This window comes from Ostrinia nubilalis, chromosome 15 (assembly GCF_963855985.1).
Source record: "Ostrinia nubilalis chromosome 15, ilOstNubi1.1, whole genome shotgun sequence".
Classification (NCBI taxonomy): domain Eukaryota; kingdom Metazoa; phylum Arthropoda; class Insecta; order Lepidoptera; family Crambidae; genus Ostrinia; species Ostrinia nubilalis.
The window spans coordinates 8581041-8598944 of record NC_087102.1 but is presented as its reverse complement, the minus strand read 5'-3'; the positions used below and the strand labels follow the sequence as shown (position 1 = coordinate 8598944).

General features: G+C 41.7%; 2 protein-coding genes across 5 annotated transcripts in view; one reads left to right on the top strand and one right to left on the bottom strand.

Moving 5' to 3' along the window:
• The window catches only part of LOC135078921 (protein quick-to-court-like), a 41010-nt gene extending 23187 nt beyond the window's left edge, over nt 1–17823 (top strand). For 3 of the 4 annotated variants that reach the window (XM_063973518.1, XM_063973517.1, XM_063973519.1), the window contains exons 2-6: nt 11012–11282; nt 11655–12695; nt 13706–13801; nt 14242–14334; nt 15539–17823. In XM_063973518.1, coding sequence (XP_063829588.1) covers nt 11043–11282; nt 11655–12695; nt 13706–13801; nt 14242–14334; nt 15539–15742 — 1674 coding nt within the window. In that variant the 5' untranslated portion in view covers nt 11012–11042 and the 3' untranslated portion in view covers nt 15743–17823. The remainder of the gene's footprint in view (nt 1–11011; nt 11283–11654; nt 12696–13705; nt 13802–14241; nt 14335–15538) is intronic. The other variant, XM_063973520.1, reaches the window with a different exon arrangement.
• On the bottom strand, nt 11–977 carry LOC135078659 (tol-Pal system protein TolA-like). Its single transcript, XM_063973188.1, has 2 exons — nt 465–977; nt 11–28 (listed from the first exon to the last, which is right to left on the bottom strand). Exons 1-2 carry the CDS (start codon nt 975–977, stop codon nt 11–13), a joined length of 531 nt encoding a protein of 176 aa, XP_063829258.1.
• Nucleotides 17824–17904: the final 81 nt, after the last annotated feature.

Below are 17904 nucleotides of genomic sequence, written 5' to 3'. Positions count from 1 at the left end.
AATTTTGACACTAGAACGTGAATAAGCTCTGGTGAATGTATGTAGGGTGAATTATTTAATAAATTGACTACACTAACGCAGTTTCTTACTTTGCTAGCAAAAATAGCCAATGCATTAGGATGAGTCCCAACTTTTGGTAGGCTTCTTATTGAATTAAGTTCATTAAGAACAATTTGTTGAGGCCGAGCAAAACGCGACTCTAAAGAAAGCATTACAGGCTCGGGGTCAGAAGCACATAGCAAGAGGGCAAGCACCGCCTCTTTGGCATCCCCGCATAAAGCATTGCGTAATCTTGCTATGTTTTCGCCTGCACTGAAATAGGCTTTGGTGTCATGGAATGACCGCTTAAATAAAAGCCAGTCCGAGACGTGGCCGCTGAACTTGGGAAGCTCAGTATTACAAGCCTTTACGTTCGGTTTAGCCAATGATACCAAAGCTTCTGCCAGTTTCGTGATATCACTTACCGGGACCTTGCTGTCATTACCGATATTGCCTTGCTGGGGACGCGAATCCAAATGCAGGGCCTCTTTGTGCAGCTGGCGAGTGATTTCCGGTGAACGTCGTGAGGCGTCGTGCACCTGCTCTGCAACCGGGGCAGGATGCACGGAAACATCAACCTCACCGTGTCCACACGGCAAAACCTCATCGGGCGGCTCGCTAGCTGTGACTGACGCTGCTCCTGTAACAGTTCTCTCAACCCAGTCGGCTGTGGCTCGGCTCCTGGCACTGACTACTTCCTCTGCCTCAATAGCCGCGACAGTCGCTTCAAAAGTGGCGTCTGCGGCCTCTCGCTCAGCCGCCGCGACAGCTGCAGCAGTAGCGGCCGCGGCTGCAGCCTCCCGCTTCGCAATTTCGGCAAGATGTTGTTTGCGAGCCGCTTCCGCGGCCTTGAGGCGGGCGACTGTTGTGGCCGATGACGCAGAGGACGAGGAGCGAGCCTGACTTTTGGCCTCACGGGCCTGCGATCTTGTAAGCATTTTGTAGCAAAAGAATTTAGAATTTTGAAAAACTGGTTTTTAAATCAGATCCGGCTCGAAACAGAATGTTAGCTACATAAATGGAAAATGCTCAGCTTAAAATACGAAACTGTATTCAGATCACATAAAAAGCACAAAAGGCAAAGGCAACAGAATTTTATCCCAAAAACAAGATGGCTAACACCGTTGCTAGGCTGCAGTCCATAGACCACGGCCTAGCATCGGTGTTACCAGATCTGTCGCCAACAGACAGGTTCGTGGAAATTGTCCAAACGACTGGGTCTAAGTTCTTTAAAACCCGTCGTTCAAAAGGAACCAAAAAGATCTCTGACCTCACCAATCAACTCATGGAAGAGAGACGGAACTTGGTTTTGCAGTCCTCTGAAGATGCTGCTCAGTATCGGCGCCTTAACAGACAGATCTCCAAGTCTTTGACTCGCGACCTACGCCAATTTAATACAGACCGTATTAAAGAGGCGATTGAGCGAAACAAAGGCTCTAAAGTGTTCGCAAGAGATCTGTCTGTTGGCCAAAGTCAACTGACCAAGCTGAAGACAGAGGATGGCAGAGCCATTTCGTCGGGGCCGGAGATATTGGAAGAGGTTGAGAAGTTCTACGGACAATTATACACGACTGTACGCGCACCTGTCACAAATCTAGCCGAAGACCCAAGAGCTAGACTGACCCGACACTATACCGAAGATATCCCGGACGTCAGTCTGTACGAGATTAGAATGGCTCTCAAACAGCTGAAGAACAACAAGGCACCGGGTGATGATGGAATCACGGCTGAGCTTTTGAAGGCAGGCGGAACGCCGGTACTAAGGGCTCTTCAGAAGCTGTTCAATTCCGTCATCCTCGAAGGAAAAACGCCTACGACATGGCACAGAAGTGTGGTGGTACTCTTCTTCAAAAAAGGTGACAAAACCTTGTTGAAGAATTATAGACCCATCTCACTTCTGAGCCATGTCTACAAGCTGTTTTCGAGAGTCATTACGAATCGTCTCGCTCGCAGGCTCGACGACTTCCAGCCTCCCGAACAAGCCGGTTTCCGAAAAGGCTTTAGTACCATAGACCACATACATACGCTAAGGCAGATTATACAGAAGACCGAGGAGTATAATCAACCACTTTGCCTGGCGTTTGTGGATTATGAAAAAGCCTTCGATTCGGTCGAGACCTGGGCAGTGCTACAGTCTCTCCAAAGGTGCCAAATTGACTATCGATATATCGAAGTGTTGAGGGGTTTGTACAAAAACGCCACAATGTCGGTCCGCCTCCAGGATCGGGACTCGAAACCTATCCAGTTGCAGCGAGGGGTAAGACAGGGAGACGTCATATCTCCAAAACTGTTTACCACCGCCCTGGAAGATGTCTTCAAGCTTCTGGACTGGAACGGATTTGGCATAAATATCAACGGCGAGTACATCACCCACCTTCGATTCGCGGACGATATCGTAGTCATGGCTGAGACCTTGGAGGATCTAGGCACAATGCTCGATGGCCTCAGTAGAGCCTCTCAACAAGTGGGCCTCAGAATGAACATGGACAAGACAAAAATCATGTCTAATGTCCGTGTTGCACCCACTCCTCTGAAGGTTGGAGACTCTACACTCGAAGTTGTTGACAATTATGTATACCTGGGACAAACAGTCCAGTTAGGTAGGTCCAACTTCGAGAAAGAGGTCAATCGTCGAATCCAACTCGGATGGGCAGCGTTCGGGAAGCTTCGCCATATACTCACGTCCGAAATACCGCAGTGTCTTAAGTCGAAAGTATTTGACCAATGCGTGTTGCCAGTGATGGTATACGGATCTGAGACGTGGTCGCTTACTATGGGCCTCATAAGAAGGCTCAAGGTCACCCAAAGGGCGATGGAGCGGGCTATGCTCGGAGTTTCCCTGCGTGATCGAATCAGAAATGAGGAGATCCGCAGGAGAACCAAAGTAACCGACATAGCTCGCAGAATTGCTAAAATCAAGTGGCAGTGGGCGGGGCACATAGCTCGTAGAGACGATGGCCGTTGGGGCAGGAAAGTTCTCGAGTGGCGACCACGGGCTGGAAGACGTAGCGTGGGCAGGCCTCCTACTAGGTGGACCGACGATCTGGTAAAGGTCGCGGGAAGAGCCTGGATCAGTGTTGCCAGAAGGTTACTTTTGTAACCTTTTAGGTTACTTTTGAACTGCTGTGGTTACTTTTAGGTTACACTAATGAAAAGGTTACTTTTAGGTGATTTTTCAGAAATTGTAGAATTAACTTTACAGGTTATTCAGTAAAAAATATTAATAGTGACAATTTAAAAATTATGTTATAAAGTGCATTTAAACTTGAATTTGATTTGTTATTTGTTAAAAAAAATGAGTTTTAGCGAATGTTTTTCGATAATAAAACGCAAATCCATGAAACGTTTTTATACGACTGGTCACTTTTCGAATTTAGATGATCAATGAGGATCAGTACTGTTGTAGAAAATTCAATAAAACTATTCAATTTCAAATTCAATAAAGATATTAAGTAATAAACATAGGCCGTTTTTGCCGCTAAAAGTCAACGTACGCAGGGCCGCGTGACGTCACTATATCCGAATCGAGCGCAGCCGGCGTACTATTGGGATGGAAAATATTTTTTTCCAGCTAAACTCTCAGTTTTAGAAAAAAACTTTTAATAACATTTATTCATCAAAATAAAGTAACCTATCGACCAGTAATTTTTAAAAATAAAAATTGTGAAAAATAAGTATCGCTATGTCCAAAAACCACATTTTCATAGGATTCGATGCAATGCGGAGACGCGGTTGGGGTGAGTGTAACTTAATGATTGTTTGTATTGAACATAATAATACATAATATGATGCTAATACCCAGTTTCTGGCCTGGGGGGGGGGGATAAGTCATACCCAGCTTATAACCTGGGGGAGGGGCAAGCCTTACCCAGCTTCTGGCCTTGGTGGGAAAGGGGGAGAGGCAAGTCATACCCAGTTTCTGGCCTGGGGGGGGGGGGGGGTTAAGTCATACCCAGCTTATGCTTATGGACTGGGGGAAGGGGCTAGCCTTACCCAGCTTCTGGCCTGGGGGGGGGGGGGGTCAAGTCATAACCAGTTTCTATGGGCTGGGAGGAGGGGCTAGCCTTACCCAGCTTCTGGCCTGGGGGGAGGGGGGGGTCAAGTCATACCCAGTTTCTGGCCTGGGGGGGGTATGTAATACCCAGCTTCTGGCCGAGAGGGAGTCATACCCAGCTTATGCTTATGGGCTGGGGGGAGGGGCTAGCCTTACCCAGCTTCTGGCCTGGGGGGGGGGGGGGGGTCAAGTCATACCCAGTTTCTGGCATTTCTGGCATGGGGGGGGGGGGGGGGGGGTGTCATAACAGGTAGGTATTGCGTGTACATCGAAATGATCTTCATAGCAATGTCTTGTAGCCTAGGCAGAGTGTATATGCTATACCTTATTGTTAGAAGTAAATAAATTAATACTTATACATTTTCATATTTTACTTGGAAGAAGATATGACTCTAACAACACTTATGAACACTTTATTTGAATAAATCGCCAAATATACCACCGCGGAGACCCCAATCGCGTCTCTGCGTTCCATTGAATCATATGAGCGTATGGATTTTTTGCGTTATTTTTCACAATTTCAATTTTTAAAAATTACCTATCGATAGCTTACTTTATTCTGATGAATAAATGTCATTACAAGTTTTTCTCTACAACTGATAGTTTGGCTAGAAAAAAATATTTTCTATCCACGCAGTACGCCGGCAGCGTTCGGATCGGATATAGTGACGTCATCGTCCCCGCGCCGGGCGGTCAGTGAACTTTTTTAGTAATTTGGCCATAACTTCGTCAATTTTTGTCGTAGAACAAAAATTTTTGGACTGTGTATTAAGGATTTCTTAGCCCTATAAATCTGCATTCACAGCTAAAAATCGAAATGATCCTCATTGTATAGCCTGACCAGGAACATAAAAACCCTGGCATAGAGGCGCGTCAATTGCATTTGATAGTGCAACACTGAGTACAGTCGTACCTGTGTTAAATTAATAGGCTAACTTTATGTTTCAGGATTACGGGCTAATTTGATATTTTCATAAATTAACGAAAAAATATTATTATAGGTAACCTGGTTTAAATAAATTAAATGAAACCATCAATCGAGCTAGTAAGATTTATTTTATTATTCATCAATAATCAAATTCAGAACTTGAATATTCAACTGCAATGTCTCGGTACTTCTTTCCCAATTCCATAAAATTCAACACTTAGAAAGTGACAAAAAACTTTAAAATAGGTAGTTGAAACAAACCACAGCTAATTTTCTTGTGGACTGTACTATACGATAAACATGTCAGTCAATTTGACAACCTTTGTTGGAAACATTATTCAATGAAAATATTGTCCGAACCCTTGGTATTTCTCTTCGAGAAATACTTTAACACATTGTGAACCACTTTTCTTTCACGACCATAAAAAGATTTTAGCAATTTAATTCACAAAATCAATTGCGCACATTTAAAATAAAGTTTGTTTACACTTTGACAGCAATAGACTGACATGCAAGGTGACATGTCAATGAAGTTTTCAGTTACTGTTGCCATTAAAAGAAATTAGTACCATTAGTTTTCCGCAACATGGCGAGGGTTTTTATGTTCCTGGTCAGAGCCCCGATTACGGTAACTTTTAACGTCAACAATCCAGACACGCTTCTCGATTCTGCGATACGATTGGTCGTTCAACAGCGTACGTCAGCTGTTTTGACCAATCGTATTGCCGAATCAGAAACGCGTCTGGATTGTAGACGTTAAAAGTTACCGTAATCGGGGCTCTGGCTATATTCATTTTCCATCCATGAACAACCTTACACAATCATCGCTCCGCACCCCCCCCCCCCCCCCTCTCCACCGTATGAAGGTTACTTTTGATTCAAAAAGGTTACTTTTTTTTTATATTTCTGGTAATTTCTGACTAGACCCGACTGGCAACACTGGCCTGGATGCGGGCAGCGCAGGACCGTTCATTGTGGAAAACCTTGGGGGAGGCCTTTGTCCAGCAGTGGACGTCATTTGGCTGAAAAGAAAGAAAAGAAAGAAAGCGCATTTACTTACTAGTTCAAATATACATAGGTAACTTATGCTGGGTTGCACCACTTAACTTTAACCGTAACTTTAATCATAACCGGTGTCTTTTGCATGGAGTTTGACAGATTTTTGTCCTTTAGGTACCTACTTACCTAAAACAGTACTTAGCAACCCAATTAATTACACGATATTTTATTTTACGTAATATTTACCTAACACCTACCTATCTTAGGTACTTATTAAAATAATGAAGTTTAAATTGCTAACCTACATATTCTTCTTCCCGTCTTTTCGGAAGTTACCTTTTTTGATAGCGCAATTAGTGATTTTACCTATATTTTTGTTCATTAGGAAACTCTTGCTTCGTAGGTAGGTACTAAATTAAATTAAACCGTGTCCGTAGGTAGGTAACTAAGTACTTAACAATTCTAGCGCACAGTCTTGCATCAGCTTGCGAACAAAAACATTAATCAGGTTGCCTGAATAGATATCTAGTGCAAAGAACAATAATTTCGAAAGAATTGTTTTCCACGATATTATCTAGTAGGTAGGTACTTTACCTTCGTTCTCACATTATTTTTTTCGTTAGAAAAGGCTGAAGACAAGACCAGCCTGATTACATTGCAAAATAAACTAGGTCATACAACCAACAGACTGTTCTGTATAGTAAAGATCACAGCTCATCAAACTATACCTTTATCTTTAGGTACATATTAATTAATTATGACTGTATTTAATTTATCCTTCCTACCACTCTAGGGCCTCTATTCTGATTTCTGAAACGACTCTTATGTTATTTAACTCACCCTGTGTGTTTCTTACTTTTTACGCCCTGTATAAAACTAGGTTTCCTATTGTTAAAGCTACTGCTATCTTAACTTGTGGGACTGTTTTCATGAAAGAAAAAACACGTAAGTATAGGTATCGTACTTAATTAAAAGTAGATAATCTCTACTGATGATGGAGCTGAGATTGTTCATAACGAATCCGGGCCCATGCTCGATAACCACACTAATTACTTAGGTATAGTTCCAAAATACTGGACTGTCCTGTCGATGACATTGACAGTGGGGCGCCACCGTCAATACCGGATCGCTGGTTCAGATTTTTGCCATGTTGGAAACCATATAGTTGAACGATGGTAGCGCCCCCCTGTCATTGAGTTTGGCGGGACAGTTCAGCGTGGGTCATCTATATGTATAGGTACCTACAGATAATAAAGAGAAAAGATGCAGAGAAAAGTTCCATTTACTCAACTAGGAGTACATGCAGTGAGGTAGGGTAGATGGAGTAGTAGTCGTCAAGTTTTTATTTTGTATGTAAGCTGTATTTACCTATAAAGACACATCTTTTGGTCTTGTCATCATTGCATGCATTACTTGTTTATGTAAAGTTGTGTTGTTGGTAGATCTTTGTCAATAAATAAATAAATAAATAGAGTAATGCAATGGTCGTGTGGGGACGGCCGTAAAAGAATACTTTTCCCCACCGCCAACAGGAGGCGTGTCGTAAGAGGCGACAAACTCCTGTAGCACCGGATGGGCAGCAGCGTCTGCGTGCGAAACCAAGCAAAAAAACTGCGATCGCCAACCCGCCTGCCAAGCGTGGCGATTAGGGCAAAACCCTCCAAATGGTGGCAAAAACAAAAAAACGGCCCCTAGTCCCCGGCGGCCCCACTATCCCGGACCACGGTAGCGGTCACGGTAACGGTGGGGCAAGGGGTGCGAAGAATCCCCGGGGGATGCCAGGCTACCAACACCGACGACCTCTGGCCCTGGCAACCTATAACGCTCGCACACTGCGTACAGACGTGAAGCTAATGGAACTCGAGGAAGAATTGAGCAGGTTACGGTGGGATATCGTAGGATTATGTGAAGTCCGAAGAGAGGGGGAGGACACCATAATTCTTAAATCCGGAAACCTGCTCTATTTCCGGGAGGGCGACGAGCAGTCTCAGGGTGGTGTCGGGTTTATCGTCCACAAGTCCCTTGTCAACAGCGTGGTCCAGATCGAGAGTGTTTCGGCGAGGGTAGTGTACCTGATACTCAGAATCACCAAACGGTATTCGCTGAAGGTCATACAGGTATACGCACCGACCACGGAACACCCCGACGACGAAGTGGAGACCATGTATGAAGATATTTCCAGAGCCATACATGGCTCCCGGTCCCATTTTACCGTTGTGATGGGGGACTTCAACGCGAAGCTAGGTAAACGAAGCGATAATGAGTCGAAAGTGGGGCAATTTGGGTACGGAGAGAGGAACGCACGTGGCCAACTGCTGGCTGGCTTTATGGAGAAGGAGGGCCTCTTTATAATGAACTCCTTCTTCAGAAAGCCAAAACAGCGAAAGTGGACATGGCTGCATCCCAATGGCGCTACAAAAAATGAGATAGACTTCATCTTGTCGACGAAGAAGCATATATTCAATGATGTCTCTGTGATCAATTCGGTCAAAACAGGAAGCGATCACCGAATGGTAAGAGGCACATTGAATATCAGACCCAAGCTCGAGAGATGTCGACTGGTGAAGTCTACGCTCCGCCCAGCGCCCATCCAACTCCAAAACCCCGAAAGCTTTCAGCTCGAGTTGCAAAATCGTTTCGAATGCCTAGGAGACTGCGAAAATGTGGACGAATACAATGACAGGTTCGTGGAAATTGTCCAAACGACTGGGTCTAAGTTCTTTAAAACCCGTCGTTCAAAAGGAACCAAAAAGATCTCTGACCTCACCAATCAACTCATGGAAGAGAGACGGAACTTGGTTCTGCAGTCCTCTGAAGATGCTGCTCAGTATCGGCGCCTTAACAGACAGATCTCCAAGTCTTTGACTCGCGACCTACGCCAATTTAATACAGACCGTATTAAAGAGGCGATTGAGCGAAACAAGGGCTCTAAAGTGTTCGCAAGAGATCTGTCTGTTGGCCAAAGTCAACTGACCAAGCTGAAGACAGAGGATGGCAGAGCCATTTCGTCGGGGCCGGAGATATTGGAAGAGGTCGAGAAGTTCTACGGACAATTATACACGAGTGTACGTTCACCTGTCACAAATCTAGCCGAAGACCCAAGAGCTAGACTGACCCGACACTATACCGAAGATATCCCGGACGTCAGTCTGTACGAGATTAGAATGGCTCTCAAACAGCTGAAGAACAACAAGGCACCGGGTGATGATGGAATCACGGCTGAGCTTTTGAAGGCAGGCGGAACGCCGGTACTAAGGGCTCTTCAGAAGCTGTTCAATTCCGTCATCCTCGAAGGAAAAACGCCTACGACATGGCACAGAAGTGTGGTGGTACTCTTCTTCAAAAAAGGTGACAAAACCTTATTGAAGAATTATAGACCCATCTCACTTCTGAGCCATGTCTACAAGCTGTTTTCAAGAGTCATTACGAATCGTCTCGCTCGCAGGCTCGACGACTTCCAGCCTCCCGAACAAGCCGGTTTCCGAAAAGGCTTTAGTACCATAGACCACATACATACGCTAAGGCAGATTATACAGAAGACCGAGGAGTATAATCAACCACTTTGCCTGGCGTTTGTGGATTATGAGAAAGCCTTCGATTCGGTCGAGACCTGGGCAGTGCTACAGTCTCTCCAAAGGTGCCAAATTGACTATCGATATATCGAAGTGTTGAGGGGTTTGTACAAAAACGCCACAATGTCGGTCCGCCTCCAGGATCGGGACTCGAAACCTATCCAGTTGCAGCGAGGGGTAAGACAGGGAGACGTCATATCTCCAAAACTATTTACCACCGCCCTGGAAGATGTCTTCAAGCTTCTGGACTGGAACGGATTTGGCATAAATATCAACGGCGAGTACATCACCCACCTTCGATTCGCGGACGATATCGTAGTCATGGCTGAGACCTTGGAGGATCTAGGCACAATGCTCAATGGCCTCAATAGAGCCTCTCAACAAGTGGGCCCCAGAATGAACATGGACAAGACAAAAATCATGTCTAATGTCCGTGTTGCACCCACTCCTCTGAAGGTTGGAGACTCTACACTCGAAGTTGTTGACAATTATGTATACCTGGGACAAACAGTCCAGTTAGGTAGATCCAACTTCGAGAAAGAGGTCAATCGTCGAATCCAACTCGGATGGGCAGCGTTCGGGAAGCTTCGCTATATACTCACGTCCGAAATACCGCAGTGTCTCAAGTCGAAAGTATTCGACCAATGTGTGTTGCCAGTGATGGTATACGGTACTGAGACGTGGTCGCTTACTATGGGCCTCATAAGAAGGCTCAAGGTCACCCAAAGAGCGATGGAGAGGGCTATGCTCGGAGTTTCCCTGCGTGATCGAATCAGAAATGAGGAGATCCGCAGGAGAACCAAAGTAACCGACATAGCTCGCAGAATTGCTAAAATCAAGTGGCAGTGGGCGGGGCACATAGCTCGTAGAGACGATGGCCGTTGGGGCAGGAAAGTTCTCGAGTGGCGACCACGGGCTGGAAGACGTAGCGTGGGCAGGCCTCCTACTAGGTGGACCGACGATCTGGTAAAGGTCGCGGGAAGAGCCTGGATGCGGGCAGCGCAGGACCGTTCATTGTGGAAAACCTTGGGGGAGGCCTTTGTCCAGCAGTGGACGTCATTTGGCTGAAACGAACGAATGCAATGGTCGCCTACGAACTTCAGCAGGATAGTCCATTAAAAAAATTAAAGGAAAATAATCTACCTATATACTTACCAAAATAATTTAAGACTAACGAGAAACTCTAGTCGTAAAATAAAATTACGATAGTTCGCAGTATTCGTACATAGAGGAATTATTATTCGTACCATAAAAATTATGGCAAAGTTCAATCGCGCGCCAAATGACATGGAGGACAAATGTTTGGCATTACACATTTATGTCTTTGTCTTTGCTTGTAGTTGAAAAATAATTTTCATGAAATGTCAAAATGTCACGCATTGTTTTGCTGAATTTCTAACAGCTGTTACGTTTTTGCAGTACGCTACGTTAATGTGAAATTTTGAAGAAAATGAACAGAAATTACAACGGTAGAAGAATAGCAGAGTTTCATGATGAACACTGCTGCGCGGGAAACGTCACCGGCAACTTTCGGCGCACCTCTTCACTGCGGCTGCGCGGTGAAAAAATGGTGCAGCGGTCGCCTCTCTCCACGAGGAAATTAATCCCAATAATCACGGAAAACACGCACCAGAAGAACCGGAGCGATGGCGCCCGTCTCGTGGAGCCGGGGCATCGCCAGCGGAGCCACGTAAGTACCGGCCTTGGGCCTGAATAATTTACTCCAACCATTGCCATGGCTACTCAACCCAAGCCATTTAAGCCTTGCTGACGTCTGCATTTGGTAATAGGGGTAGTCTGTCTATGCTCTGCTGTGAATTATTTCATAGTATTTTTATTATATAAAAATACCAAAAACTGGGTATTTGTATACATATTGGGTCAGTGATAATAAAATAAATTACCACATTTTGGACAAAACTCCAGAGAACTTCATGATATAATTTTCATAGTTGTTGTATTATTTTACAAGTTTTATTAAATTACTTAAATTGATTTTACTGTACTACAAATTGAGCAGGTATTTGAACTTTTTGTGACACAATTTTTCCCATGTTTGCAGTCGTTCAGTTCGAATGCTCAGCAGAAGCCTAGAAAATCCTGCCTGAAACAGGACAACTGCTTTGATGGGAAACTGAACATGACTGACTCCGCTCACACCCCACCTGGATCTCCGGAAGACTTGCCCGATGACGAATCTTTGCACAGCTATGGGAGTGCTGCAACTGCTGCTTCGGTGGATGCTGGTTATGCTCCATTCAATGGGACTACATTCAGTGGCCGGTCAATGAGATATGTCCTTCACTGTTCATCGCATGCAGGCCTTGCAGGAGATGAATACTTGACACCCACTCAGCGAGCTCAAAAACAAATACGCAGGCTCAAAAGCCTCCTGACACAAGCGAAAAAGGATCTAGAAAAAAAAGACAGTGAAATATTTCATTTGACCAAAGAAGTTGTTGAACTTCGCTTGTATAAAGCATCTATATGTTCCCCAGATGAAAAATCCAACTCAAGTGAAATTGTGACTATTAGAGAAAATGCAGATGAAGCATCTATTGAACAAGACAGTCCTAAGCGTGGAGTGGCATGCAGGAGTTTCGATGTTACTGACAGCCCATTATTCAAAGACCAGACACCGACAAGGTGTCGAAATGAAATGCAGGGATCTTTCACAGATTCAGGCCACTTTGATGATCTCACCAATTCTTCCTTGCACTCCAAGGAGTCTGTTCACATGTTGACTCATGATGTATCATGCATGACCGATTTTGATGATGGCGAAGAAGAGCGTCGAAGCTTAATAGAGTTTTATGAGAAAAAAATTGAAGATGTGGTAAGGTCACATGTTGGGGAAACACAGGAACTGAAGAAGGGCCACAATGATAAGGTGGAAGCGCTACTGCAGAAACTAGCAGACGTCAACACTCGCTACTGTGAGCTGCTGCCCAACTATGAACAGGCCAAGGAAAGGATCCATGTCCTGGAGAGGCAATTGGAAGAAGCAAGCAAGCAGTTGCAGGACGAGGATGGCCGACATCGCTCGATGTACTTGCAAATGTACAACAAAGGAGTTGAAGCTGCCAAGTTTGAATTAGAGAAGGTGAATATTACATAACTTTTATTTATCTGCAAATGCAATTTAGTTCTTCTTTGCCTGACCTATGGGAATAGGCCTAAAATGTGAATTTTACTACATTTTTCTGCAATTTAGTCATTTTTATAAAACATCTGACAAAACTTGTATTTCTTGGACTCATATCTTTCATGACACTGGTGATTACATCATGCTTAATTTGTAATCATATTATGTAGATATTAGAGATGAAACGGATAGTTGTTTGGCCGGATACCGGATACCGGATATCCGGCCAGCTGCTAGGCCGGATAGCCGGATATCCGGCGGCCGGATAGTTGGACCATTGTCTCGTTGAATGTTGTGACGAGTATAGCGCCGCGCAGGTGCTTCCAACGCGATCAATGGGTCTATTAGTAGACTAGACTACACACACAGTCAGTCACAGTCACACTTTTCGAAAATCGAATCCGTCCGAATAGAATGTCAGATTTTGCCACTTGTCTAGGGGGCAGATCAATTCGGGCGATTTTGCCACTTATCTAGGGGGCAGATCAATTCAATTTCGGTTGCAATCGTGAGTGTGTGATTGAATAGCGAAAATTTAATTAGTTGCATCATGTCATCAGACCATCAGTGAAAAAAAAAATCGCATTTATTTGGCAATATTTCGACATTAACAGATATTTACTATAATATGTATTCGTCATTAGAGTGAATAGCCCAGAAAAAGAAATTAGTTTTGAAAGGCCTTAAATACGGCTTTTTGTAACTTTTTGGACTTTAAATAAAAGCCGTCATTATTGTAAGCCATTTTATTGATATTTACCTCAAAGATTAATGTATTTCATTTTATTAATAGGAAATTGTCGTAGCTTTTTAATATCCGGTATCCGGCCGGATAGTGAGTTACTATCCGGTATCCGGCCGGATAGTAAATTTAGGCCGGATATCCGGCCTACCGGATAGTTACCGGATATCCGTTTCATCTCTAGTAGATATGTCTGTTATTTTAAATGTTTTCCTCTTTTTTTCAGGATACGGAAGCTGGTCCCTCTCAAGTGAACAGAGTATCCGTGGAGGAGTTGCTGGAGCAACTACAGATTACACAGACTGAGCTCGAAAATGTCCGAGTAAGGAAACTTATTTTCATTAGCACTTGAGTTTGCATTGTGTACCAAAACAATGAGACAAACAATAGCATACTCACATTGAATGATCATCCTTGACTACGTGTTTTGTTTTGTAACCTTTCCATTCAAATATTTGCCAGTCAGAATAATCCACAGACGTTACACACAATTAACATTTATTCAAGGATATTTTTCATTGCAGCTCATAACATTCATATTTCATTTCTCGACACTGTTTCTTCCAACCCTATTAATGAGAATCTAACCGTTTTAAATCTTTCTAACGCAGCCTATGTCACTGTATGTGACTGGTGTTTATTAAAAATGTATTAACCATCAAAGTGTTGAACATTAACCACGCATTGTACACCTAGAGTGGCGTAGTGTGTGCATGTAGTGGCGATTAACAGGAACTTGCTTTAACGTGTAGTGCATTGCAGGACACGGCATTCACAGCGGACCGAACGGCAAAGTCACAAGTACTTCTAAGTGCAAAGGAGGCTGTTTCTTTATGGGTCCTAGGAGCTCGAAAGGTTGGATTTTTTACGGACGACAGCATCCACTTAAACACTTCAATATTTTTTTACTTACACCTTGCTTAGCACAGAGGTTACGAGGAAGTCTTGCTAAAGTTTACTTACAGTTCCATTAAAATATTTACAGCTCAATATTTTTATGTCTAAAGTGGATGGGGATATGGATCAACTTTTTCACAGGATGGAATGTGGTTACAGCTGTGGATTACCTATTGTGTGTTTATTTACTTTTTTATATTTCATACAATTTAAACTGTGTCTGTATAACATGGTAATCCAGGACCATGTTCCTCATTTGATAAGTCATTCGAAATATCGTTCTTTTTATTTGTTAATGTTACTAATAACTAACATAATGGGGAATTGGGGATATCAAATAAATATTTTTAATTTACTAACACTTAATTTACAATATGTTGTTGGATAAAGCATAAACAGCTAAATGCATCAAATATGTGCCAATCTTTATTGCTGATACAATACATCACAAAATATCACACAAATGCACGTATCACAACTAGATCTTGCAGTGTGTACATTTTTGTAACATTCATTGTGCAAAAATGTAGTTGAGTATTTGTTTTTACATTTAGCTGTTTAATTAAACATAGTCACTAATTTAGCAATATTTGCTCCTAACGCATGTGGATTAATTTATTTTATTATTTCTTGCATAGGGTAGCTTTGCATGATGTTTTTTGTTTTGAAACAGCCTCTTTTGGTTTCCCGGGTATCATAGGTTTTTGGTAAATAGGTTTTTAAATATTACTAGATTTTGTTTCTGTACAATTTTTCAACTTAGTACATAATTAGAAGCTAATTATTTAGAATTATATTTTGTAGCATGAGTGTAGTTAAAGATCTGCAATTTCTGAAATTGATTTTGGTAAGGGAAGTTTTTTGGTTTGAGAAAACGTGGTTATAAATCATTGAACAAACGACAGCACATCAAACTAAACACTGTGGCATCTTATGACATTGTAAAAGGAGCTATTTTGTGACAAAAACTTGTGTTCTGATGTGCTGTTGACTGTACATAACCATGTCTGAGAGTAGTTTACTTTTGTAGCAGGCGAAAAGTAAACTAAATTTTACTTACTTTTTTCATATTTTAGCTGTATTTTTTTTTTACTTTTTAGTAGATAACGTGCATGCGTGCTACATCAGTTCAAGCGGATTTACTGTTCCTTGTCTTTTCTAGGCCATGTATCGTCGTATCGTGGAATCGCAGAAAGGCAGCAGAACCAATGTAGACCCTGAGGTGACTTTGCAGTTCCTCAAATCTGCAATTTATTACTTCCTCACTGACCCAGAAAACCATCAAGGACATCTGAACGCAATTGAAAATATCCTTGGATTCACCGAGGCCGAGAAGAAAAATATACGCAAAGCTAGGGCAACTTAAAGACTGCTGTGACTGTGTGATATGTCTTATAGATTAATTGTGGCTACTTAGATAGACATTAATTGTTGCATGTCGTCCGGGACGATGTAGCCTATAGATATACTTAATTATAATCTGCGTGCACATTAGCGTAAGTGATGTGAAACCGTCTCTACTTAGCATAATATTGCACATAATAATTTTCTTAAGTTACGGTGATTGTTATCTCATTGCATTCTATTTTTAATGCTTGTGAAAAGAATTTTCGTTTTGTGATTTCCTTTACTTTAGGGCCAAAGAAATTAAGTTTCCTATTACCTTGTGCAATTTTTATTTTTAGTTTTAAGATTAAGTACAGTGAGCCAAAACTACATTCCTTGTAGATTACTTAGATAAGTGTTATTATTTTATAGTTTTATTTCTTTTGTAACATTGTTTTCCTATTGGTTTGTTTTGATATTCCCTGTTACTTTGCATGCTGGTCAGCATTTTTAAGTATTTCATTTTATTGATATTACAAAATCATGATAAACTTTGATTAAGATTGTGATCTATTTATTAATAACTTACTTTGAAGATAGTTTTATTTACATGTTAAACTCAATCAACAATAAATTTTACAAAATCTATATTGGAATTTTAAATAAAACAGATCTTCAAAGTATGTTGATTACTTCTGTTTATTAGTTATTTATATGCCTATCATGTCTTGCCACTGAAATCATCTGTGATTGGACAATAGATTACCGCAGTATTGTCAGCTATTATACCATCATCACACGTAGAGTACGCAATACCTATCGGTATCGAGTGTAAAAACTTGCTCTCTACTAGGAAATGTTTCAAAGTAAACGAAAAACTATAATTAATTTTTGTTGCTTTGGAAGTAACCCAAGTAATTGTTAGATTTAGTAAAAAATATTACTTTAATAATTAACTGTATCTTGCATTTACTTCCTTAGCAAAAAATGTTGATTTATGTGTGCATATTAAAATTTCCTTGTAGTTGGCAGGTTAGTTTACGCTGCGGCGAAGCTATGAACAACTTACTACTTTATTTTCAATTTGATATTCGTAGAAAGAATAGTTAGTCGCTACTGACGTAAGCATTAAAGTATAATTGTATCTTTGTGCATAATTTATAAATTAACTACTCACCAATAGAAATCTTTTACAAATATCAAATTGTTAAAATTGGGACTATTCGTGCGTATGTGTTAAGAATTAAGACCAAGTTTGATAACGCCACTTGTATGTTAAATGCCGGCCCACTGTTATATGAGAGCTCGGAAGATTTTGAATTGTTGCATGTCTTTTAATCTTCCGACTTTCGCGCAATCAAGTTCATACTATCCCCTGGTTTCTGACCTAACGAAAACTGAACCTATGAGATATACATAAATGCATGTACTATGATTTCGCGAGGTACCAAAAACTAGGTCGGAGGAGGACTTTCGTCTGTCAGTCGTTACTATTGTGACTGGAATAGAAGATAGTCTTCTTTCAAGGTCAAGTTGGCCTATTTTCACTTGACAACTCGAATAAATGGCGTTGCAGTATTTGGTCGTGTGTATTGTAATAAACCGATGATTTTGCATCTCTACATTATGTATCTCTGCTTGTAATGTGATAATTAGGCAGGTAATCAAAGGCAAAGGTAACGTCCAATAGTCATAGGAAAACTTGTACCTAAAATAAGCTTCTAAGTTTATTTTAAATAATATTTACATTATTAGTGTTAAATACTGTTGATAATAATGTACATGACATTCACCATAAAATAGTGTTTCTGTGACATAATTTGCTTGCCTTTGTTCTCATTAAATTACATTAAAAAAATATTGTATTTTTCTTTGAACACTGACCAAAAACACTGATCGATATTTCGATAGTTACATGTTAAGTAGGTATTATTACTTTATGTGCTTGTTAAATTGTTCAATTCCCACGATGAATAATGAAGACTTTCAATTCATTGTGGCGAAATATCGGCATCCGTTCTTACACTTCTGCCTCATTTTATGTTCATAAAATGAGATGATCAGAATTTTTTTTTTCTATCTTGATCCCTAACAAATAAACCAAACTGACAATCTACAAAATGGTTTCTCTTAAAACTTCCCCCCAACAACCACCACCACAACTTAGCGCTATTAAAATTGCACTCCGCTCCCTACTCGGGA